This window comes from Pinus tabuliformis, chromosome X (assembly GCF_031772625.1).
Source record: "Pinus tabuliformis cultivar Carrire ecotype Pingquan chromosome X, CPIR1, whole genome shotgun sequence".
Taxonomy (NCBI): domain Eukaryota; kingdom Viridiplantae; phylum Streptophyta; class Pinopsida; order Pinales; family Pinaceae; genus Pinus; species Pinus tabuliformis.
The window spans coordinates 561,193,635-561,220,810 of NC_142308.1; the positions used below are offsets into that span (position 1 = coordinate 561,193,635).

The 27,176-nt window shown below is 34.3% G+C and overlaps 1 protein-coding gene and 1 long non-coding RNA gene across 2 annotated transcripts in view; both read left to right on the forward strand.

The window, feature by feature from the left end:
• Window positions 1-27,176, forward strand: part of LOC149141255 (uncharacterized) — a 156,986-nt gene that overhangs the window by 2,071 nt on the left and 127,739 nt on the right. The window lies entirely within an intron of this gene.
• On the forward strand, window positions 20,226-23,107 carry LOC149141256 (GABA transporter 1-like). Its single transcript, XM_089447429.1, has 7 exons — window positions 20,226-20,418; window positions 20,506-20,736; window positions 20,837-20,934; window positions 21,326-21,512; window positions 21,617-21,747; window positions 22,191-22,427; window positions 22,539-23,107. Exons 1-7 carry the CDS (start codon window positions 20,310-20,312, stop codon window positions 22,920-22,922), a joined length of 1,377 nt encoding a protein of 458 aa, XP_089303555.1. The 5' UTR covers window positions 20,226-20,309; the 3' UTR covers window positions 22,923-23,107.

Here is a 27,176-nt window from a genome sequence, read left to right on the forward strand (position 1 = left end):
TTGAGATACTAGATCATCCACGATAAGCCTATCATCCTCGACGAACTCATCAGCAGATTCGCTCCCTCAGAGGTAGGGTTTGGACTAGAAGGGGTCGACCTTACACAAATTGGGAATACAAGCATTTCAACCTATTTTAGTAGAAGGACGTGCCATTCGTTTACATCCACGGGCACTGATACCTTTAGCATCTTACATCTGCCGCCTGATGATACGAGCCACGATATTTCAATAATCGTAGCTGTGTCAAGATAGTGGAGTCAATTGGGGAGGGAACCGTAGGGATGGAGGTTGGGATGAGAGATAAGTGAATCTATGCCACCCCTACGAAGGATGATCAAGTGATTGACAAATATGATAGTCAATGTGTTTTCCTACCACATGATTGAAGGGATGATGTCCTCGAGGATGCGCAAGCAGGCTCGACTGATAATTCTTATATATTTATACCATCTAATATATATTCATATATATTAGTTATTTCTCACAAGAAATAGAATAGATAGTGATGTGGTGTACTCTGTGATGTGAGGGTCAGTGGTTTGAAATTCAGTGGGCAAAAATCCATCTATGTTAAGGGCTAGTGTGACAGAGGTCAGGTGCAATCCCTTAGTGATTTTTACGACTTAGATATTGTTGGGTCATGCAGTCATTTCAAAACTAAAACTTTAGAAGAAAAAAATATATATATTTATATATATAACCTAAAAACTAAAAGTAATACACCCTATCCTATTCTCCTTATAGAAGCAGGTCTTTCCCCTATTGAGAGCCTAGCTATGATTAAGTTTTTGCTGTACAAGCACAAACTCAATAACATAGACGATCATAGACTTCCTAAGCTAGCTTCAAATTCCAGCCAAAACCACCTAAGGCTCAATCGGGGGTGGCATAAAGACACAAGGGCCTGGTTAAACTATTGGGAGATCAATCAGAATGATGCATTGCAAAACATAAATAACATTAAAGATATTGTTACTTTTAAGTTCAAAGAAAAAATGTGGTGTGAGAAAGATTTAGCGGCTAAAAGAAAATTAAGTTATTATAAGAAGGTCATCAACCCCACCCTAGAAGATCAAAAGTATCTATGTATTTTAACTAGCTCAAAGAAGAAAATTAATATAGCAAATATTAGAATGAATTCTCATGAGCTCCATAGTGAAGCAGGTAGTTGGGCAGTTCCTAAAATGCCATGGATGGAAAGGATCTACCATATATGTGAGAATAAGAACATTGAGGATGAAAACCACTTTCTCTTAGAGTGCCCCGCATACAACCACATTAGATCTCAGTTTCACAATCTTTGTTACAATACTGACCTTCCTAGCCTTTTACAATGTCAAAATTATAGTGAGCTCGGGAGGCTTCTCTTGAGTAAACTTCTTGATGTTAGCATTGGAATCTTTGGTCAAAATAAACATTTCAATTAAAATTCACGTTAGTAATGATCATAGTTTGTAAGTTTGAACTCAAATTTAGATTTAAATTGGATTGGAGAATGGAAAATTACATTTCTAAATTCAAATGTGATAATATATAAAAGATTATTATCTACTAATAAATTAAATTTATAATATTTTTTTTAAATTTACTTACATAAATAATTATGTTGATAGACATGTTTATTTTGGAATAAGTTTTCAAATGTGGATGGTAAATATTTAGATTTCATAGAATGAGTCAAAATCACCTGTCTTTCCACACCAATCCTTAACATGGTTGGTTTTTTTCCCATGGAATTTAGAGCCGGTAATATTTCATGGAGTGACTTAAGAGTACACCCCATCGCCATCTATTCTATGTCATGTGGGCAAATTAAAAGTTAAGATTTATTTTCAAAATAGTTATGCCTTTTTTTTCCATTTTAATTTAATTCATTAATTAAAAATAATTTCATATCAACAAGTGACATATGAAATGACTTGTAGTTCTTTGAACATGTGGTAATGATAAACCAAAATATCGACTTATAATATTGTAACAAATATCTATAATAATGTAAAAGTAAATCTTCATAATTAAAAATATTATTACAAGTTTCTTTTAAAATATATATAAATTTAACTTATACATTATTCTTTTTATCATTAATAATAATTATTGTTATTCTAAAATTAAATTATAATTAACTAGACCAATACAAAATAAATATGCATATGTAGAAAATTCCAATTCTTAAAAACTTTTTTGCGTGTACGCTCACACAGACTAAATTTCTTCTACTAATTTAAAGTAAACGACTAACTTCTTCGCATCTATTTCCTTGTTTAATATATATTTCCTTCCCATTTAATTACGAACAATGAAATGGAAATAGAAAAATTAATTATTTTCATTAGTGAAGATTGCATTCTACGTAGAGTGAATTAAAGATGCAGGTCAAATTAAGACCATCTCCTGTTCCTCAAATAGGTTAAGATGCTATTGACATTTTGTTTTATTTTTTTATTTTGGAATTCTTTCATAAACTTCAAAGATCCGTATTTTGTCTATGAGTTTACTGTCCCTCAAAAGAAGATAAATTTCATACAAACTATGCTAATATTTATATTTTACAATATTGAATTGTAATCTTTCATATAAAGTTGTGATTTGGGCATTGATTTTAAAAATAATATAAATATTTTCATTATTGTAATCTTTCATGTAAAGTTGTGATTTGGACATTGATTTTAAAAATAATATAAATTTTTTCATTATTATTAAAATAAAAGTGTAATTTTAGTTTTAAATGTTTGGTTTGTGAACATCTTAAATATAATTATATCATGAACTTAGAGATATATGTTTTTTTTAAAAGTCAAGGATTCTAAAGTTGTGATTTAGACCTTGATTTTATAAATAATATAAATATTTTCTTTATTATTAAAATAAAAGTGTAATTTTGGTTTTAAATGTTTGGTTTTTGAATATATTAAATATAATTATATCTGTTTTCTTTAAGTCAAGGATTCAAAACTTGTGGTGAAGTATGTAAATTTGTGGTAAAGTATGTATAGTTGAAGTGGGTTTTTTTCCTCACAAACAAAAAAATCTCATAAGAATTTAGTACTTAGTTTCACTAACTTAAAATAGATAATATTGTTAAAATAATTATGATAAAATTTTATTTAATTAAAATTTAATTTTCTAAAACTTAAAATTTTCCTTGAATTTTTTTTGAAATTTAAAATATCTATATTATAAAATTGAAAATAAATATAAAAATAAATAGAAAAAAAAAATAATTTATAAAACTTTAAATAAAGCATATAGTAATGTATATGTTTCCACATATATATATATATATATATTATATATATATATATATATATATTATTTTAATTATTACATCAAATTATTTTAATTATTGTATAATAAGTCCGTAAGAGGTAGCTTAACTGGCAATGGCCGTGAAAATGAAGTTTTACCGAACTATAGATCTTGGGTTTAATACTTGTACTACCCTCCCCGAAAATGAAATGAATAACATACATGTAAAAACTGAAAATGAGAAAATCTTACCTAAACTTAAAAAAAAATAAAAAAAATAAAAAAAAAATAAAAAAAAATTACATTAAATAATTTAAAAGATATTTAAATTATATTATGTCTAAAATTAAATATCAATTATTATGCACCTATACCAATAGATATATCAATATAAAATAGTATATTGATTTATTTGTTAAATATAATTAATTTATTTGTTAAAAAAAAAGTATTACATTAAATATTTAAAAGATATTTAAATTATATTATCTCTAAAATTAAATATCAATTATTATGCACCTATACCCAATAGATATATCAATATAAAATAGTATATTGATTTATTTGTTAAATATATTAATTTATTTGTTAAATTGATGTTAACTTGAAACCATTATCAATATTATTTATTTTATATTAATAAGGGATGGAAGGTGGAGAAGTTCTCTATTGCTTCCACGGGCAAATAGAGGTGGAATACTCATAGAACTTATGCATATCTTTTAATAACCAAGAAGAATTGTGTGTACTCTCTTTTGAGGTACGTGGGTCAATATTTATCAAGTAGATTTCTAATTATAATAAATGATTTTAATATTTTTATTGGTCATTTTGATTTTGGAATCCATTTGTTTTAATTTATTTATTTTATTTATTTATTTATTTTTATTTTTATTTTTATTTTTATTTTATTTTTTGTGTCATTTTTATACAAGAATTTTGAGATTATTTGTTTAGATTTTTGTATTTAAGTCCAACATATTTTAAGAGAGTTGAATAAGGTAGAAACAAGTACTAAAATAAATCATCATCACTTTTTATAATTTTATGAGTCAATTAAATTTTACATAAAATAATGTTACTTTAAAAATATGATGATGAATTTTAATTAAAAAAATTATTATAAAATTATTTTCATGTTGTGACCGTGCCACTTAAAAAGCATAAAAGATGCATTTGGAGGTGATTATGACCCACAAACCCCACATGTGGTGGTAAATTTGAGGAGTAATCTTGTTGTGAGAAATAAAGATGATCATCCTTCAATCAACCATAAGAATGCCATGGTCACTCTTAGTATCCCTCTCAAGTGAGCAAAGGCCTAAAAAGAGGAATCATATATAATTATCCATAGGAATTCCATGGTCACTCTTAGCATCCCTTTCATGTGAGCAAAGGCCTAAAGAGAGAATCATATATAATTATCCTGAACTTGAGTTGTAGCACACATCATGGAATGTGGAAGGGAAGCATATTAATTATGGTAATCATTAGATGTTCATGTAAATGAGGCCATAGGCGTATAATGCTCAGTGAGAGAATAGGTGCATGAGATTCATTCTCAATCCTGGGATGTTTGAAATGGATTTAAACTAAGGAAGTGGATAATCATGAAGAAAATTAAGGCACAAGGAAACTGAAAAGAGCATTGAGTATCTTATCTAACATCTTTCAACTATTATGTTGTGTTGTTATGGAGGACCAGAAAAGAAAAAAAAAGGTGCAAATAGAATAAAGAGCAACATTAAGGAATTCATCAAGATGGAAATTGCAATCCTCTGAGGAAAAATATATTATTTTCAATCAAAGTTGAAAAATTAACAAAAACATATTCTTATACAGCTATTACAAATGCAAAATGTTGGTATTGACAAGCAATATCTTCAATCTCAAGTGCAATAGCTCCACGTGGTACAACTAAGAGACACTCAGCACAAAAAAATTTCTCCAGACTTGGCCCAATTTGGAAGTGAACTGCTTGATGTTAATATGGTAATTGGCCCAATTTGGAAGTGAACTTCTTAATTTTAATATGGTAATTGTTGATAAACTTTTAATCAATATTGATGTTTGTTATATTATGATGCCAACTAAATGTTACTATGTTAATGGCATTTTCTATAGATTATATGAGTATGGCTTTTTTGGAAACTTAGTGTTAAGATCTAGACATAGCTAATTTGACCATATTAATATAATCTTAAAACCATTTATAATATTTTCTCTAAAAAACTTATAAATGTATCTATCTATACATCAACTTAATTTTAACAACTTTTTGTTAATGTAATCTATCTTATTATTATTTACAAAATAAATATATGATAATAAAACATACCTTTTAATATATTATTAATCTATTATTATACATAATAGGAAGCCATATATAAAAAGTAACTAAATCATATATAATTATCCCATAATTATTTTAATAATAAATTTCACTTCATTTATATCTCTAAATTAATATATGCATATACATTTTGTACATATAAAAACCCATTCTGAGAGGGATAATGAATAGTATTAAATAGTTGTAATGGGACTAAATAAACCTGGTTGATCATCTAGACGGGGGAGCTCTGGCTCTAGGGTTTAACTAAGTGAGTGACAGAGGGCAACAGGCACCCATGGAGACATAGGGAGGAGGGAGCTCAACTCCCTCCTACAGTAATATGGTAGCAAACAGAGGAAGAGGAGGGAAAAAGAACAAACCTCCACAATCCTTGGAGGTCAAGATAAAAAAACACCGAAACTCAGAAGGCGAAAGGCAGTAAAACCCATGCAGATCAAGGGGCCCACGAAGAAGACCGTTAGGAGGAGAAAGAGGAAGACATAGGTCAGGGATCAGAGAATAGAGCCAAGATGGGGCCCTATAAACCCAATACCATAACTAAACCCCAGGTTACTTTGAATGATCCAGCTCTGCAAGTGCACAGGGATCACATGGCAAACTATTGCATCATATGCAAATTTATGGGAATCTGGTCATCAGAGAAAGCGTTATACACATGGATAAAATACAACTGGAAACCAAAGAGGGAGTTAAATATATATCTAGGATCCAAAGGTTTTTTTTACTGAGGTGTTTACGAACATGGAAGACAGAGACAGGATTTTTGAAGGAGGGCCATACTTCTTTGCAACTACTAGTCTCTATATGTGGCCATGGACGATGAACTTCGTGCCAGAATGAGAAACCTTCACTTCGGTACTGGTATGGATTAGACTATACTCCTTAGCTTTAGATTACTGGATGCCAGAGTCTTTAAAAGCTATAGGCAATAAATTAGGTCATTTCTGAAAAATTTCAGAGGCAACTCTACGGGGAAAATATACATCCTATGCCCGTATATGTTTGGAGATGGACCTATTAGGAGCCCTTCTAGATGAGGTCATTCTAGAAGTCTATGACGAGGAATGGGTTCAAATAGTTGACTATGAACTTATCCCGTTCAAATATCACAAGTGTCATGAGCATGGGAACCTATCCAATGACTATCATCTTAATAGAAGGGAGGAAAACCTAAATACTAGCAAAGGGAAAGACCAGATAGGTTTCACCAAAGTAGAAGGAAGAGGAAAAGGAGGGGGAAGGAAGAAACAAAATAACCTTATTGGGAATGATAAAACAAAAAGTTACAATAGGTTTGAGATCTTCGGAGAAAAAGAGGCAGATGGAGGGGATCAAGAGAGTACAGAGAATCAAATAGCAAGAGGGAAAGGAAAAGGGACCAACATGGAGTTCACTCAGGAATAGAACGAACACATGACGGACCCTTTGAGTACCATGGAAATAGAAAAAGACCAGGAAATGACTCAAAGTGAAAGTGGCACAGAGGATCAAGACTTACAGGAGATCCTAGAAACGGAGAACCTAGAGCTCGAAAAGTTTCTAGAACAGGGATGAAAATTGGGAATAAACTCCATCCCTCAAGAGGATGTGGACAAGGTCCAACAGATATTCCTTAACAAGTCACATCAAACAGCTACAAGAGTCAAAAGAGGACATGACAACCAAGAAAACAAAGGGACTTCCTCAATAGGATTAATAACGGGAAAACTAACAAAGAATCTAGGCAAAAGGAGGGGAAGAAAAAGACAGAAAGAACTACTACTGGAGTGTGGCAAACTCATGATTCACTCAAGAAGGACGAAAGAACTTTCTAGTTACTCCTTTAAAACCCCACCTCAATGAAAATCACAACCTGGAACATTAGAGAACTGGGAAGCAGAAGAAAACAGAGGAATCTAGGTAAAAGGATTAAAGAGGAAAAACCTGACATAATGTTCATATAGGAAACAAAATGCTTAGTGGAGAGGATATGTGAAACACATTTCAAATGGTTAAATAGATATGAATACTTGAAGTTAAGGAAAATAAATCTGCTAGTGGTATGCTCACTCTATGGGATCCACAGAAATTTGGTGTGATTGATGCGGAGGCATCCAGACATCACCTTTCACTGATTTTCCAACCGGTGGGTGAAAGACAATGTTACATGATCACCAATGTCTATGGTCCGCAACCAATGGAGGAAAATTTTTGACTCCTCACAACACTGGAGGATATGAAGAAGAGATACCGAGCTCTCCCCTGGATTCTTGGAGGTGACTTTAACATAACAAATCACTCATGGAGAAGAAAGGAGGAACTAGAACACTTGGTAGAGACTCAGTTGCCTTCCAGAAATTCATCACCAATATGAAATTGGTTGATATGGAAACAAGCAATTGGATCCTCACTTGGAATAACAAAAGAGGGGAACCTACCCAAGTAGCCTTAAAATTGGAAGATTTATTGTTTCAGAAGAACTTCTTCTCAGGGGAGGCAACATTACTGCACTGATTCTACCTTTTGGGGGTTCAGATCACTGGCCTATCCAATTGGAAGCTTCCCTTTTTGGAAAACCAAGGAACACCCCCTTTAGGTTTGAGAACGCTTGGCTCACACATTCAGATTTCCTCACAAACATTGAAAAATGGTGGAAGGAAGAGCTTCGCCTTCAATGTACAAAGATGTTCCTTCTACACTACAAGCTCAAACACATTAAAGGTAGACTCAAAGAGTGGAATAAAAAGGAATTTGGTAACATCTTCAAAGCTAAAGAAGATGTTGAAAAGAAACTAAAGGAAATAAACCAGATTCTTATCACTGAAGGCTATACAGATGAAAGGAAAGAGATGGCAGAGTCACTCCAGCAGGAGTGGGACAACAAATGTCTTCAAGAGGAAATATTTCGGAGACAGAAATCCAGAGTACAATGGATTAAAGAAGGGGAGAGAAACACCAAATTCTTTCACAGATCCACCATAGCTCACATAAACAACAATAGAATTTTGAAACTTACAAACCAGCATGGGATAGAGAGAAAAAATCATGAAGAGATGGAGAAGGTTCTACTCCAATATTTTCAGAAAATTTCTGAGGAAACCTCGGAAGATAGATACCAGTTCACGAAAAGATTTACTTAATACATCCCTAAATTGGTTACTAGAGAAGATAATTTTAATCTCAACAGACTAGTAACAGGGGAAGAAATAGAGGAAGCCATGAAAGAGATGCAAAATGGGAAAGCACCAGGCCCGAATGGCTTTAATTTAGAATTTTTCAAAGCTTGTTGGAGGATAGTGAAACAGGACATCTTGGAGGTAGTGGAAGACTCTCGAAGATTTAAGATAGTCTTAAAGGCGCTCAATGAATATTTCATAGCCTTAATCCCCAAATAGGAAAAGGCCACCTCTCCAGACAACTTTAGACCTATAGCATTATGGAATGTGATATACAAAATTATATCCAAAGTCATTTCCAACCATCTCAAACCTCTCCTCCCAACCCTAGTGTCAGAGGAGCAAACGGGCTATGTGGAAGGAAGACAAATTTTAGATAATATAATTCAAGCACATGAAATGGTTCATTCACTCATTACCAACAAACAGGCAGGAATGATAATGCAGTTGGACATAGCAAAGGCCTATGACAAACTTAGTTGGTCGTACATAAGAGCAATATTAAAAGCCTATGGCTTTGATTACAATTGGATTAAATGGGTTATGGCACTAGTTACCACCACCAGCTGTTCAATTCTTCTCAATGGCTCTCCTTCTAGAACCTTCAAGCCTTCTAGAGGTCTCAGGCAAGGAGATCCTCTTTCTCCTTTCCTTTTTATTCTAATAATGGAAGGGTTATGGAGATCTATCAGAGCTGCTAAGGAGAAAGGAAGAATTCAGGGTCTGAGACTCACTCAAGGTGGGGACACGGTGACACATTATCAATTTGTGGATGATACCATGCTTTAAGGCACACCCACTGTCAAGGAAGCCAAAGCATTCAAACAAATTCTGAGTAAGTTTGTTAGGGCAGCAGGCACAAAGGTAAGTCTTACTAAATCAAAGATTTTCTTTTTCAATACGAATATTTCAATACAAAGAAATCTTTCAAGAATTTTGGGCTTTCAAAGGGAGTCACTGCCTATGAAGTACCTGGGAGTTCCTCTCACTGACAAACCGCTTCACAAAGATATCTGGGACCCTGTTCTTAATAAGCTAAAAGATAAGATTAGCAAATGGAAAAATAAAGCACTAAATCTAGCAGGGAGACTGATTCTCACTAAGGCTATCCTCCAAAGTATCCCTATCTATATGCTATCTGCCATTCCAGCACCAACCGGTGTAATTACTAATATAAGAAACATTCAGAGAGACTTTCTCTGGGGGAAGGTGAAGAAAAGAATAAATGGGCCCTTATGGCATGGGACAGAGTATGCAAACCTAAGTCCCATGGTGGCTTGGATCTCCATGACCCAGGAATTCTTAATAGAGTTCTTGGTGCCAAAATCTAGTGGAGATGGCTAAAAGAAATAAAAGCCCCCTGGGAAAAAATTTGGAAGCAAAAATATGCTAGCGAATGGCAGGAGAAGAATCTAATCAGAATGACAGGACAAGTAAAAGATTCTGCAATTTGGAATAGAGCATGGGAGAATAGGGCACTAGTACAAAATCACAGTTTCTAGGAGATCAGAAATCGAAACATGGCTTGGTTCTGGGAGGATAATTGGTAGCAGGAGGACAATCTCCGAAGTGAAGAATTAGTAGACATTCACATTGATACCATCAACACAGGATTAAGGTGGTTAAGTGACTACTGGGACCAATGAAGGAACAATGGGAAATGGAGAACATGGAAACTTCTAGATTATAGAGGAATGGGCATGATGCATACTCGAGCTATAGCCCTTAAAGGCGTTTTAGACAAGAGACAAATCTTAAACTCAAACTTGAACGATCAACTAAGATGGGGAAAGAACTAGGAAGGTCTCTTCAACCTTAAGGAAGCCAAAAGGATAGATGCAGGGTTTAACCTTTCAAACACTGATAAGACGTGGAAAGAAATCTAGGGAAATCCTCATTGGATGAAAGTCAAACTGTTCAAGTGGCTAGTTCAACAGGGCAAGATTTTGACATGGGATAACCTAAGAAAAAGAGGCTTTGTTGGCCCCTCAAGATGTCATTTATGTAGACAATAGGAAGAAACTACAAATCATCTCCTAAATAGATGCACTTTCACCACAATACTTTGGAATTGGGTTGGATAAGTCTTTGAGCAGACAGATAAAGATGTTAATGACATCATCACTACTTTGAAGAATTGGCAGAATTTTTTTTTGGATAATGAGATCATTAACTCCTCCTGGAAGCTGACCCTAGGATTCATAATATGGAATGTCTGGAAGGGGCGCAAGAACAGGATTTTCAAGGAGAAAGTGAGTCCGGTGAGCAACATCCTTAAGCTAATCCTGAAACAACTCAAAGAAACTATTCATATCCTAGGAGGTGCAGCTACAGGTAAACCCATCAGACAAAGAGAGGCTAGAATATTGGAGAAGTTAGAGCTCAAGGTTCATCCCCCTCAAGGTTCTATGCAGATTAACAAGAAAACCTCAGCAGAAAAGTCTTCTTGGCAACCCCCTTCTCATGGAATTTTAAAATTTATCATAGACAGGGCTTCAAAAGCGAATCCGGGAGAAGCTGGTTATGGAGGGGTCTTGAGGGATGAGGAAGGAAACATACAATTCATCTTCCACAGTTATCTAGGAAAAGCAACCAACAATATGACTGAGCTCATGGCGATGGAATTATGCCTGGAAATACTACTCAAGTACAACATTCATAATGTCATCATTGTGGCTGACTCAGAATTATTCATTAACTCAGTGAAGAGGATAAATGTTGGCGCTGCTCCTGAGAAAATCTTAGAACACTGGCAGCTTCTGCAATTCTACCAAAGAATCCAAGTGCACCTAAGAATTCTGAGAACTCTTGGGTTGGTGCATGTTCGTAGGGAAGACAACAAAGTTGTGGACTGGCTTGCCAATGAGGGGGTACGAAACAAGCATATAGATTTGTGCTACTGGTGGGAGGAGATAACAGATGACAGGTTGAAGGAGGGATGCTCATCCAGGGCCCTCAACAACCGACATCAGTATCAGGAAAATTCAAGAGACAAAATTTGCTGACACAGAGCCACAGAGATGGGGTTTAGTTGATATAGATTCATTATGAAGTGTTATGACATAAGTGAGGTCCTTTTTAGGATGCAGGTCTATGTTGGCCTCCTTAACTTAGGTAACAACAAACCAGATGTCTCAAGGGGACGGCTGAAAGGAGGGATCTTCATCTTCCTTTGGCCCATGCACCGTAGCCCAGATTTTCTCGGTAAACGCAAAACCTCAGCTTCTATTCCTGTGACAGCTTTACTGCCCTCAGGGTGGTTTCCAGTTTATCGCATGCTCATCAAGTCGGAAGTTGTTTTTCACAATCGGGAGCGATTCCACTCACCACGCAACATGTGGCTAAGGGTGGGGAGGAATTACTGCCTTCATCGCGCGGTAACTATCAGTGCTTTTAGTCTGAGTGATATGATCTTTAACCGTTGGATCAAGTGAGGCCAACCCACCGCCAGGATTAAGTGTGCATGATGGTGGGTCTGAAATAGTGGTTATGTTTCGATCTATTCGCACGACCTCTCTGGGATCGCGTGCAAATGGTTGATTTTAGTTGGTTAAAGTGATCGAAGGATATGTCAAAAATGGACCTGATAGGATAATAGATTATGGTCTATTGGGTTCATCGAGTCCGATTTGTTTGTTAAAAGGTGTGCTTGTTGGCCACTCGATATGTTTTTCATTCGCTGGATCTTTAGCTTTGGATCCAATGGTCAGTTTTGGACTGCTTGTTTGATTTGGTGGGCCCGCATCCTTAGGTTCGCTTTGTCATCTTGAGACCATGGATTGGGGTAGGCCTGTCATATTGGTGGGCCTCACCACTGCGGTCGCCTTTTGTACACTATTTCTCCTTTTTTTTAATTGAATAGAAGGATCCGCTCTTGCCTTAGCAAAAAAAAGAATAGTATTGGCTAGTTGGCACGCAAATTTTAATGACAAGTATACACAAAGGAATAAAACATATTATAAACTAAATATAAGAATTTATTGATTATTCTTAAAATTTAATTTATAATAGGTAGATATATTAAGAATGAAAGTGTTGAAGTATGTGACTTTAAATATGAATGATAATGAAATGTCTATTAATAGAAGTTTTCAATAAAATAATTTGTTAAATTTAATTAAAAATAATAGTTATTTTTAATATTTATTAAAATTAATATGATTTCTCAAACTTTAAAAAAATAATAGATTAGTAAGAGTATTTTAGTCTTTTATTTTTATATTTAAAAAATATTAAAAACAATTTTTCAAGATAATTATTGACAAAAAAAATGTTAGGTAGGTAGTGTGACAAATATTTTGAAAATTAAATTAGATATGAGTATAAGACTAACAATCTAAAAGGAAGTCTTTTCATCTCTTTCTCTCTTAGTTTCATAAAGGTGACAAACATTTTCATTCCATGATAATTTTTTAAAATCAATCAACTCAAGCTCACTAGAATTTGTTAGTATTTTAACAATGTTCATTTTCTTTTTAACGTTAGTCAAGACAAATATAAAGTTTTTATTCTTTTTATTGGAGTTGGACACCTCCTTATAATATTTTAGTTTCATTTTTTCCTCTAATTTTTTATCACCTCATAATTTCTTTTAAAATTTTGATAAAATAATATTTTTAATACTATTCTTATTTTAAAATTTTAATGTAATAAGGTTGATAGATGAGTCTTTCTTGGAGTAAGACTTCGAAAATTTTATTTTTATTTGTTAATATTTATTGTGTGGATGACAAGGATTTAACTTCCATGGAATATTCTAGAATATTCTCAATAGTGGCCACTAGTCAAAGATTGAGCTTTATCTCAAAAGTAATTATACTTTTCTCTCTTTCAATTAAAGTAAATAAATTATATAACTGTCAAATGAACATTAGTTAAAAATCTCCACATAAAGCAGGAATAAATCTCCATAGTTAAGAATCTTATTAGATGTTTTTTAAAATACATATATTAATTCTTTTTATAATAATAATAATAATAGTAATTTAAAATAAAGTTATAATTTACTTAATTTTTATAATTGTTTTAATTTCCCCCCTATAAAATGTATTATGAGATAAGTGGTTTGATTTCTATGAATGTTCATCATCAATATAATTTATATCGTTCTGCTAATTATTATCATTTTCATTTTATAAAATTATAAATAAAATTGTCAAACATTTAATTTTAATAAAATTAAATGTAAAAATGAAAAAAACTTATAAACTTTTGCAATTGTCTATTTTTAATACATTATATATGGGAAAATTTGAAGGATGAAAATTTATGTAAAAGCTTAGAAACATTCACAAATTTTACTAGTCTATAATATGCAAATTATAAAATGTTTGACTATATTTTTACAAAAATATTTAAATTTCAAATCATTTTATATAGTCTCTATAAAATGTTGATTAATTTTAAGGTAAAATAAATTTATATCATAAAATTTAGGTGAATAATTTTTAGAAAGAAATGGAAATGCACGAATATTTTTGTTTTGAAAAAACATGGAAAATTAGCCCACCTATGAATATTATCGCCTAAAATTTTCCCTAAATTATATCTACAAGACTAGATGAAATAAATTGAGGGAATCAAAACCACATATATAAATAGTATACCTCACACATTTTTTAAAAAACAAAATTTTAAAAATAAAAATTTATTCAATCTATTTTACGAAAAATATAAAACATTTATATACCAATTCTATTAGTGCATTATTCAAATAAGCATTGAAACATATATGAGTGAAGGCGGTATTGATGGAATTGTGTTTTCATTGATGGCAAAGGATTGCCAAGAATGACAAAGGTGCTGCAAAGCTTTCGAACATATTTGTGAATAAGATGAGTAGAGCATTGATGGTGAAAATGTGCAGAAACTTTGAAGTCAATTCTTAGATAACGAATCACCTCAAACATAGTTGAAACCCAAGAATATGGATACAACTCTCAAAGATATTTACAGTGGTATGTGGAAGATCATAAATGACCTCGTGGACTGAATTTTATGGCCAGTTAGAGGTAGAACCCCAATAGTCAAATTTTGTAGAGCTAATAATGGTTGAAGGACCCCTTGGTGTGTGTTAGTTTGGCATTTTTCCAAAACTCGCAAGTAAATTGGCGAAATTGCTAACCAAACCACCATGCAAATGTGGTAGACAACAGTGCAATGAAAATCATCTCTATTAGTTGTTGTTGGAGCCACTATATAGCTCATCCTGACAGACGTACCTCAAAAGTTTTCAAAGAGCCCATAAAAGAGGCATCTGGGATGACACAAGTAGGATGAGGTAATCCCGACGGGTGGCAAAAGTTAAATGGCAGGCATGTGTAGCAACCAATCAAGCACCATGCGTCCTCACCGACCCATCAGTAAAATTGTGTGGGGCCTTGTCGCTCGACTATTAATGTGCAAGGGGGTGGCACAATGGGTGGTTTTCCCATACTATTGATCGTTAGATCAATAATGGAGGATGATTGTACTACAAACACCCCCCCTGCCCGGCTCGTTTCTATACCACAAACCATGTAGGGGCGCACAGAAACCACTAGAATTTTTTTGTAACAACAGCTGTGACCATGACCATGACCACTTCATGTGATCGTAGACCTGGTGATGGCTAACTGGCAGGTGATAGGGGCTTGGGATGGAGTACACTTAGGAAACATCACAATGTTAATAAAATGGCAGGGACACTTTGAATTTTCATTGAATTTGGTGGTTTTCATTGAAATTTTTTATAAACGAAAATGGCGCAAAACTAAGCCTCTGGGACCTTGTTTCTCTCTCTTCTCTAATAGACAGGTGGCACAATGTGATTTTTCCATAGCATAAAAATGGATGCACAGGTGGATTATGACGTTAGCATGATGTGGCCCACTGAGAGGTGGACATGTGACAACCATTTTTGGACTTTTTGGGTACCCTAGTGGGACATATCTGAGTGACACGTGTCACCACTCAGATGACACCATGTGGCGGAGATGACATAAGCATGATGTCATCTCATAGGCTTGATCGTAGAAGGTTTGAGAAGTGCATAGGAAGAGGACCTACAAGATGAATGGACATGAGGCGGAAAGGAGGACCCACCTGACAATTCACCCTGCAAGGCAAACCCTGAAAGGAAACGAAGGCCTAATAGAGGGCCACCGAGACAAACCATTAAGGGGCTAAGATTAAGTGCTAGGAAGTGGTTTCGTGCGACATTGTAACGAAGGGCGTAACTGTTAAGGTGAAAAGGAGCCCAATGTATTAAGGCGATGGTCATGGCCCTTAGTCATATGAGCAAAGGTGCCAACATGAAGTTGCTCCAGAAGTTGGAAGAGATTATTGCACATATTTGGCAGCGCTATGGAATGAATCAGTTAACAACTATATATGGAAATGGTTTGTAATTAACAACATGAACGAGTTAGAGTTCTGATGGTGGAACAACTAGATTAAAGGAATATTTGGCAATTAAGCCAAAATTAGAAAAGCACTAGAAATAAAAGAACCTCCATTAAACCCTGATAAAACTCCATAATTGGTTGTTTGAGCATATTGAAGTAGTTTAACTCAATGATTGAGTTTTAAACAAAAGAGAAGGGTTTGAAGACATGTAGATCACATTCAAAAGAGTCAAGTAAAGTAGGAGAAATATAAGGATAAGAGATTCATTTATAAATTAAAGACAAGAAGTTAACTAAAAAGAAAGAAGTCTAATTTGAGTAGGAAAAATTCTTTATAATCATAATCAATTGAGCAAGTTTGAGAGAATCATTGTAGCATTGTGCAAGTTGGGTTGAACTGAGGTTGTTGATGTGGATGGTGGATTTCATAGTAATCAGAGATTGTTGAAGATGTTTCAGTGAGTGTTTGAAGATGTCGATTTAATTGTTTATGTAAGGATTTGGCATTCATGGCTCTAGTTTGAAAAGGGACAAAAGATGAATCATTGATGCTAGGAAAGTTGTAGCTTGTAGATCAAGGGTTGTAGCTCCTTCCAGTAGTTGTTGGTAAATATTTAGGGGTTGGATCTCCTTTCAGTTGTAGATGATAAATCAAGGAGTATTTTCTTCCTATTGGTTATAGCTAGATAATTTTGTAACTACAAGTTGTAGCTTTCCTTGTGAAGAAATTATAGAAAATTTTCAAGAATCTTTGTGTGCTTTTGTGTTGTTTATGTTACCTACACCAATTATGGCCATAAAGAAATAAATTGCAAAGTGAATTTATCCTACAGGCAACTCAGAGAACGAAGAAGAAATCAACAAATTAGAGAAAGGAATAGTAGACTCACGTAAAATAATTCATTTTCTCCTTTGAACAATTTGATTCAATGTTTTAAATGTAAAAAATTTGGGCATAGAGAAGTTGATAGAAGACTTAAGTATAAAAGGCATGAACCAGTTATTGAGAAAATTAGTCAAGAGCCAAGAGCCCAAGGTGTAGAAAGAAAAGGAAAGCACAAAGAAATGTGGTATTGTTTTGTATGATCACAATGAAGGAATTCACTAGTATGTGGACATTGGTTGTTCCAAGCACATGTGAGGAGACAGAAGCAAATTCTTGACATGGAAACCAGTTCAAATGTGTAATGTAACTTTTGTTAATAATGCACCTCGTAAGGTTGTTGGTAAAGTAGTTTTCAGTCTATCGAATGGCATAGGTAAATCCAAAAATGTTGTATATGTTGATGGGATGAAGCACAATATGCTTAGTGTGTCTCAAATGTGTGATCAAGGCTATGATGTGTTTTTTAAGAATAAAAATTTTCAAATCACATCTGCGGGAACAAATGAAATAATGGTTGCATCTACGAGAACAAACAATAATGTTTATGTCTTGAAAGAGAAAACAAAGAGGTGTTTCCTATCAAATATTGATGAGAGTTGGCTATGGCATAAGAGACTTGGACATCTGAATTTTGATCGGATATTCAAATTGAGAAAGAATAATGTTGTCAAGGATTTACCCGAGTTGTCAAATCTAGAGAATACGATTTGCAAATCTTGTCAATTGGGTAAGAAAAATTGAGTATCATTCAAGTCAAAGGAGAGCTCATCATCAAAGCCACTTTAGCTAGTACAAATGGACTTGTATGGACCATCAAGAACCCAATCACCCACATGTAAATTGTATTTCATGATCATAATTGATGATTTTAGTAGGATGATGTGGGTTGCTTTTCTCAGAGAAAAATATGAAGCTTTTGAGAAGTTCAAAGATTTCAAATCAATGGTTGAAAATGAAATTAATTTTAAAATGAAGAGCATAAGATCTAATAATGGAGGCGATTTTACTTCAAAATAGTTTGGTGAATTTTGTAAAAAATATGGCATTAAGAGGCATTTCAAAATAGCTGAGACTCCACAACAGAATGGTTTAAAAAAAGAGATAAAACAAATATGTACAACAACTAGCCAAAGCTATGATGGATGAAAGGAAAGTTCGACAAAGATTTTGGGCCAAATCCATTCACATAATAGTGGTGATACTCAACAAAGCTCATTTCATACCAAACAATGACAAAAAAACCCTATGAGCTTTTGTATGGAAGACTTGCAACAGTCAAGCATTTCATAGTTTCTGGTAGCAAGTGTTACATCAAGAGGAATGATGACAAGCTTGGTAATACATTCAATGCAAGTGTCGATGAAGGTATTTTTATTGGATATTCTCATAATAACAAAGGCTATAGATGCTATAATAAGACCAAAAAGAGGAAAAAAATTTGTATTGATGTCAAAGTGGATTAGTATGTTGATCTTGAGGAGGTCCATGAGCCATTTTCAGAAGAAGACAATGAATATCCCTCTAGTCCTCAAGCCAAATATCATTCAAGGTATGTGCAAAAATAACACTCAACTGATCAAATTGTTGGTGATATAAAAATAGGTGTTCTCATAAGAAGGAAGTTGTTCAATCCCCCTTCACAAACACATGTAGCTATGTTTTCCATGGAGGAACCAAAGGATGTTGCACAAGCTAGTCAATATGAAAATTGGTTAAAAGCTATGCATGAAGAATTTGACCAAATCGAGAAAAATCAGACATGGAACTTGTTCCTAGACCAAAAAACAAGAATGTTATTGGCACTAAGTGGATCTTCAAGAATAAGTTGAATAACCTTGGTGAAGTGGTGAGAAATAAGGCAAGATTGGTATGCAAAGGTTATGCTCAAATTGAAGGCCCAAATTTTGATGAAACTTTTGCTTTTTTTTTCTAGGTTGGAAGCTATTAAATGTTTTTTGGCATTTTCTTGTTTTAAGAAGTTCAAGATATATCAAATGGATGTCAAATATGCCTTTCTAAATGGAGCACTATAGGAAGAATTTTGCATTGAATAGCTAGATGGTTTTCAGCTGACAAATAGGCTTGATTATGTCTATAAGTTCAATAAGGCCTTGTAAGTTATCAAGTAAGCCCCTTAGGCTTGGTATTCCAAGTTGGAAAGATACCTGCTCAAGTGTGGATTCAAAAGAGGCGCAACTGGTAGTAATTTATATGTTAAATTTAATGATGAAAAATAATAATGGTGGTTGTTTATGTTGATGACATTATTTTATCTAGTGATTCAGATTTGTTAACATGCCAATTTTAAGTTGATGGGGTATAGCCAGGGATGACAAACACCCCATCCAGGTTGTTGCTACTAATTCATACCCATTTACTTGATTGTATATCATGACTTCATCATATTATTATTTTGTTTTTGATGATTCCTTTTGGCTAATTACGCCTGACTCTCTGTACTGTAAAATTTCAAAACACTATACTACTCAGTTATCTTGTACATCTCTTCAAAGAATTTATTTTAAACAATGAATAGATCTCCCTTGCAAGAGAGTGACCTAAAACATCCCACGCTTCTATGTAATTTCCAATTCTACCAATAATACAAATGGCCCCTCACACAAATACATATATATTATTTTTATAATTATCCTAAAATTTCGTATACGAAAAGGATAGTTTATTTAAAAAAATTAATATTATTATGGTCATATCTAAAAGTTTTTATAGTTATCCTAAAGTTTAGCATCCGAAAAAATAATTTATTTAATTTTTTCGAGTTTACCTTTTTAAATTATGAAATTTCAAATTTGTTTAAAATTGCTATATTCTGACCATGAAATACCAAGGAAAAAAAAAAAAATTGAAATTTTTTATCAGTTTTTCAAACCAAAATATGTTTAAACCAAACCATATATTATAAAGTCATCAAGGAACCGGATTCTCAGGGAGTCTGACCTCAGTGGGAAGTGAACTTTCGTTATACTGTACCGCCACTTGACGGGAAGCGAAAAGCTCTCGAGCAATGTACACAAAAACGAAACAGGGTCGCGCAATAATCGTGGGAATCAAAGGTCCATTCTGATCCAAAATTGACTCGCATCTTGACTCGTACCTCCGCTTTCACATACTAATAATTGAGTGGTCCGAGCAGATCGGGTGGTCGGAGTGGATCGAATCTATATAATCATTGCAAATTCCATTAGTTAGCTAAGATAGTGTGCCGGGAGTTGGAAGTGATGAACAATTGATTCCGGGTGGATTCACATCAAACTATGACGATGGGAAGCGATGCAGAGTCGGGTGGATTGAGAAATGGCAAAAGTGATATCCAATCAAAGGATCATCTGGATGCAGGAGCTTTATTTGTCTTGGAATCCAAAGGTCTCCTTTCTGGTTTTTTTTGGGTTATATATTTTGATGTTAGCTGAAAACACTCTATAACAATTTATGTGTATGTTTATTCTGCAGGCAACTGGTTGCACGCCGGTTACCATTTGACTACATCCATAGTAGCGCCTTCCCTGCTGAGTCTGCCTTTTGCATTTACATCGTTGGGATGGTTTGCGGGGATTTTTTGTCTCATAGTTGGAGCTGCCGTCACATTTTATTCATACAACCTCATATCCATTGTGTTGGAGCGCCAGGAATCCCAGGGCAACCGCCACCTCCGTTTCAGAGACATGGCCAGAGACATTTTAGGTGTGTTATTTATTGATCATGGCTCATTCCCAATTTGCTAGATTTTTCGATTGGAATTTCCATCTATCAGAAGGATGATGCTTTTCTTCTTTTGGCATAGGACCCAGATGGGCTCGATTGGCAGTGGCTCCGATGCAATTCGCAGTTTGCTTGGGTTCTGTCATTGGCTCCATTCTGTTTGGGGGCCAGAGCTTGAAGGTTTTTCTCTTAATCCTACCTTGAAGATCTTAGTTTCGGTTGCCATTTCTAGCTTTGCTGGAAGATATATGATAATATATAAAGTCCCCTGAATACGTGGCAGTTTTGGGGGATTTCCACAAACTTTATGGCTCCAAATCAGTAACCAGATGAAAGATTAATGAATTGAGGTTTCTGTGATCCATAATAGTTGTAAGCAGAACGATCCATAATAGTTGTAAGCAGAACTTCGGCAAAAATCACATTAGGAAAGACCTTTGTCGACGGGTTTCGAACCAACTAGTGTAGTTCATCGTCAGAGCAAGTTATTTTTCTGAATCAAAGCCAAAGAGATCTGTATTATTAATACACCCACTGCTAACCGTTTTGCATATGCTGTAAATGTTTGCAGTTCATCTACTTGATTTATCATCCCAATGGAGACATGAAGTTGTATGAATTCATCATATTATTCGGCATTGTAATGCTATTCTTGTCCCAGATGCCATCTTTCCATTCGCTTCGCCACATGAACTTGCTTTCCCTCATCATGGGCTTGCTATACAGCTTATGCGTTGTTGGTGGATCGATTCATGCAGGTGTGTTGTTAATCACTCGTTTGCAGATAACAATGCAACTAATAGCCATATTTTAAATGTGTGACCTTATGATTAAATAGTCTTACATGAATCGGTTGTTTCAGGACATTCAAAACTGAATCCAGAAAAAGATTATTCCGACACTGGAAGCAATGCCAGCAAGGCCTTTAAAGTCTTCAATTCCATAGCAATGATTGCAACCATATATGGAAATGGGATTATTCCAGAGATCCAGGTCAACTAGACTCATTTCTGATACACTATTTACTTAAGGACTCTAGATAGGAGTTTTTGTTTGTTTTTTTTTTGTTTTTGATAATTTATACAGCTACCTGAAGAAACAATATAAAAGATAACTATTGCAGATAAACAGATAAAGTATTGTTGGGACAGTTTGGAGTCAGGGGGTTTCTTAAAATTCTGTCAGGGATTAAGATAAAATTTCTGTAGAAAGGGTAAATGTCATAGAGAGTCTTAACAGTTTTTATCTAACGGACTAGGCTATACCCCACGGGCAGAGTTTGGATCACAATGAATCATCAGATGCATCTTCTTGGCACCTCCTTGGTTGCAGGAGGAACTAAGCAGATATGTCAGACATCAGTTCCTGCAAAGGGACACAGTGTACATAACTCTGAAATCTTGCCACTGATTCCATAAGCATATACTGTTTTGCAGGCAACACTGGCCCCTCCTGTTTCTGGCAAAATGTTCAAAGGTTTGTGCATATGCTACACAGTGGTGGTATCAACATTTTTCTCGGTGGCAGTATCGGGTTACTGGGCATTCGGCAACCAGGCAGCGGGAAACATATTCAACAACTTTGCTCCTACCGGAGAGCGCTCCCTTATCCCGAATTGGCTGCTCTTTACAGCCAACATTTGTGTTATTGTCCAGTTATTCGCATTTGTCTTGGTATATAGCTTTTTATCCATTAATTTACAGTTTTATCTAAATTGAACCACAGAAAAAGGATATGTTGAGTCATATATGGTAATGTGAAAGTGAAGGGAGGTCGTGTTTCAGGTATATTCACAGCCTACATTTGAAGTTTTGGAGGCAAAATCGGGAGATGTGAGCAATGGAAGGTTTTCTCTACGGAATCTCCTACCAAGACTGTTGTTACGCTCAGTATACGTAAGCGTGGCTACTTTGATTGCAGCGATGCTACCATTTTGTCAGGACATAATTGCAGTCATTGGCGCATTTGGGTTCCTACCTCTCGACTTCGTTTTTCCTGTAGCCTTTTACAACATAACATTCAAGCCTTCAAAGAGGAGTTTGAAATTCTGGATCAACACCCTCATAGCTGTCGTTTTTTCAATCTTGGGAGTATTGGGATGTATTGCAGCGATTCGCCAAGTTTATCTTGATGCTCACGATTACAAACTATTCGCCAACCTTCCTTGAAAAAAAAAACTATTCGCCAACTTATGAATTTGCATATTTGGCAGTATGTTTTAATCCATCTTATCTAAATATTGTAGCAGACTTTAAGTGGCTCTTCTTACCATAAAGCTTATATACTACCATCGACCACTAGATGACAGTATAGATTATATACTATTATAGTGCTAAATGATGGGATATGGAGTTTTCCACTGTATAGCTATTTCCATTGGTAATTCAGTAATATAATGGTATTTATTAACAAATTATTCCTGGACGGATTTGTTATTTTTGAATTAGGTAATTTTCTGCCTAATTATTGAGAGTACTTCGAACTGTTTTTCCGAAACCTTCGCATTTTATTCATCTGGAACTAACCTTCCGTCACACTCCATAGAATAACATATATCATCTTTTCATTATTAATCTTTTAACAAATTTTAACACCTGATTAATAAGCGTTATGGTCAGCTAATACCAATTTTAAAATGGATGTATAGGATTCATAACTTTCTTCTTCAAAACACATAAAGAAAACAACATAATTACATAACTTATATTTATTAGCAATTGTCCCAAAAGGTACAAAGAGAGGCCGATAGGATTAGTAAAACGAAGAGAGTTCTATAGATAGTCAGGCATATATAAAGTTGAGTAGTGACGAAGGCAATTAACCACATTGACCATCTTGTATCAGTACATTTGATATTAAAAGAACAAAACCAAAACCAAACCATTCATATCAATATAGTAAGTGTAGAACGCGTTCATACTTACTAAGATTATTGGCAACACGCTTTTTTTTTAAGTAAAAAGTAAATTACAACGTTGACACTACAACTAAAACATTAACGTTATTAAAATTTTGAAACCGATTTTAAATTCATGTATTATATTTTTCAAAGTATTTTGGGAAATCTTGTGAAATAAGGAATGCAATTGGTAGTATAACCAACTTGTCTGCAATAATTATTAACATCACACCATACAAGTATCTGTAGACAGCAGTAACGCTTAGTCATGAAATTGCAAACAGAGATAACCTCAGAACCGCCAAATACTACTCCAGGAATTGTAGATTCAAATTACCGTAAAAGCAATTAGGTCTTGTATTTGGGCTTACGAATCCAGATAATATAGATTCGAATTAACTAAGATCAATTATGTAATCTGCGTATATCCTTTCAAAAGAGAAATAGCGCGAACCAATTTCGACACTAGAAGTGTTGGAGCTGTACCGTCATGAAAAGACTACTCTACATCAAACAGCGGACCATAACAATTGAATGTTGAGTATAAGTAGCATAATCAGAGAATGCATAAGATGACAGCTGTGAGAAATCATTTATTTTCTGTACAAAGTTTCTATGTCTCTAACTTCCACTTCATTCGATTCTCCGAAACACAAATTCCAAACATGGCCTTACAGATACACAAAAATTTGGCCATATGCTTCTTGAATATCACCACTATAAACAAATAATAATGTATTAAAAGTTAGCAATTGTCTATGAAGGGATAAGGTACACAAAAAATGACTTCAACTTCATAACATGTAGCAATTGAACCTTACAGGACCGTTGGCCTGCAATATAACCTTTATTAGCTCTTCAAGTGTACTAATTTCTGACATCTATTCTCTTCATCACTGCAGGTTACTGAGAGTGGAAGGCAGGAGTGCCATCTAGTTGCCACTGTTGGTAAATTTTCTGTCATCTGGAACTTCCGGCAAGTAAAAAACAGCGACATGTGTGTTACAAGGGCCAGAATGGGCTAAAAAGCTGCTATTGCTACAAGATTGTTCCAAAAGATGAATCCAGTGTGGATAGCAAATTTATGCATGACAAATTTGCTATTACAAATTCTCCAGGAGCTCCACTTGTGGTTGCAACACCAAAGAAAGTGAGCTCTTTCAGCATAGCATCTTAACAATAACATCCATTTCACACTAATCATGGCGTTGAGCAATTAACTCAAGTGATGAACTATAAACAGTTGTACTGGCTTGTGCATATAACATTCCACACCTTATTGGGGTGGAGTAAAACTAAATTCTTTATAGATTTATAATCTGTTGTATAGCTGAGAGATTGGGCATTTGGTGCGTTTGAAGCAATGCTTGTTGTAATCTGTGTAAAGTGATGAACAGGAGCTATTCTGCTTGTAAGTCTGTGTAAAGTTATGAATTGATTTTGACACCACATGCTAACTCTGTCACTTAATTCTTATTTTGTTCAAGTGGACTCTCAGTATTGACCTTTTAATTAACTATTGACAGTTTATAATGGAGAATTCGAGGAAATGGAGAGGCTTTTGAATGGTATGCATATTTTTGTCGTGAAAATTCAGAAGAGATGCATTTGATGGCTTCTTATCATTTGTAATCTTGAGATTATTGGACATGGTAAATTGATATTGGAATTGGATTTATGTCCATATCTGCAAATTTCTAAGCAATTGAGAGTTTTAGAAAACAGAGTAATAGCAGTGTGCAACCCATTGTGAGTGTCTGGAGCATCTTCGAAAGCTGAACATCCAAATGATATAAAACTCAAGTTTGTGAATGTGATGGAAGGGTAAAATGCTGACATGTTTTTGTTGTTTAATGTAGAAGGAATCTTGCCATTTGGGCTCTAGAGCCCAACCTGCTCTCTCGTATTGCAAAACACAGATCATTTAACCAACAAAAAGCACAGAGCAGTGGACCATGTACTGGATTGCAGAAAATGACAGCTGTGAGAAATCATGTAGTTTCTGTACAAAGTTTCTGTTCTGGGGTATACTGCATTCAATGGAAAAACAATTCATCTCAACTACCTGCTTAACCATTTAGAGAACAGAAAATGCAGCGTGTTGTGGATGCCTTAAATTTAGTAGACCTTGGCCATACTATCTTATGAAGTTCGGCTGTGCTGGCTATCAGATTATTTTAGGATTGTGATTTTGGGCATCAAGGTTTAGTTTATTTCTTATGACTGCTTATGACTGCTTTCAGATTAACACTTACGAATGCGGTCTCCATTGAGCTATTAAAATAATACAGTTAAGCTTCAAAATCTTTTGTGCCTGCAAAATTAGTCAAATGACCAAGATATTTGTTTAACACAAAATCTTGATGATATGGCACAAGATATCCTTGAAATGAAACAATATATATTTGGTAGACACGTAGAATCCACTGAGATGGAAGAAAGAACACAGGAGTTAAAAAGGTCATTCCATGAGCTTAATGAAAACTCTGGTCTAATTTTAAAAGAAATACACAGACTACAAAGAATCTTAAAAGGAGAAAGATCCTTATCCTTGTCTCCTCATACAATAAAGGAAATGGATTCTCAATTTCCTAAATTTACCAAATCTACTTATGGAAGAGAAAAACATTGATATTTGCAGCTCAAAATTCTCTATAAAGCAACTTAAATAATTGCAAGAAAGTAATTGTTGCTATTGATCTAGCAAAAGAAAATGCCTCTTTAGTGAAATCTCAATTTGAAAATTTGAAAGACAATGTAGATAATTTGAATACGTTTTTCATTAAAACATTGAATATTGATTTCCTTGAGTCTTCTATTATTAATCATCCTCCTAGATCTCTAAAGGATGATGTAGTAGTAAAACCTTTCTAATATGCATGGAAAAATGGTGCCAAACAAAGTTTGGATCTAATATAAAAAATCCTTATGGTCCTAGTAACTCAGAAGATTTCAATAGTATTTCCCATGACAACATAGATCCCACATCAATCACAAATCTAAATTGTAGATATCAAAGGGAAATATTAATGAATTTCCAAAAATGGAATGCTTGGGCCAAAACCCATAAGTCTATCTTTAAGAATAGGATCACATGGTATGACACGGTGCAAATACTAACATGTGGGTTTACTAACAATCTTGAACTTTTGTGGGAGAGAATCCATCTAAATAAAAGTTCAGAATAATGACTTCCGAGAAATCAGTGGAAGAATTAATCAAAGTAGTATTTGCTAAATTTTATGGCAGTGCATTATTAGATGAGCAACTTCCTGCTATCCTATTCATGAAACAAAAGTTTTGTGATATCTTCCAACTTCTTGAACTCTTTTGTACAATGTAGGACTTATCAAATCTTAGACCCTAACGATATTACATATGTCAGGACATATTTAGCACCAATGCGTAGTAAAACTCTAGAACTCATTCGAGAAACATATCCAATTGAGATAAAAAACTTTCAGATGGCAACCAATGACACCATTTCATTTACCTTTCAAAAAGATGAACAGGACCTAAACTT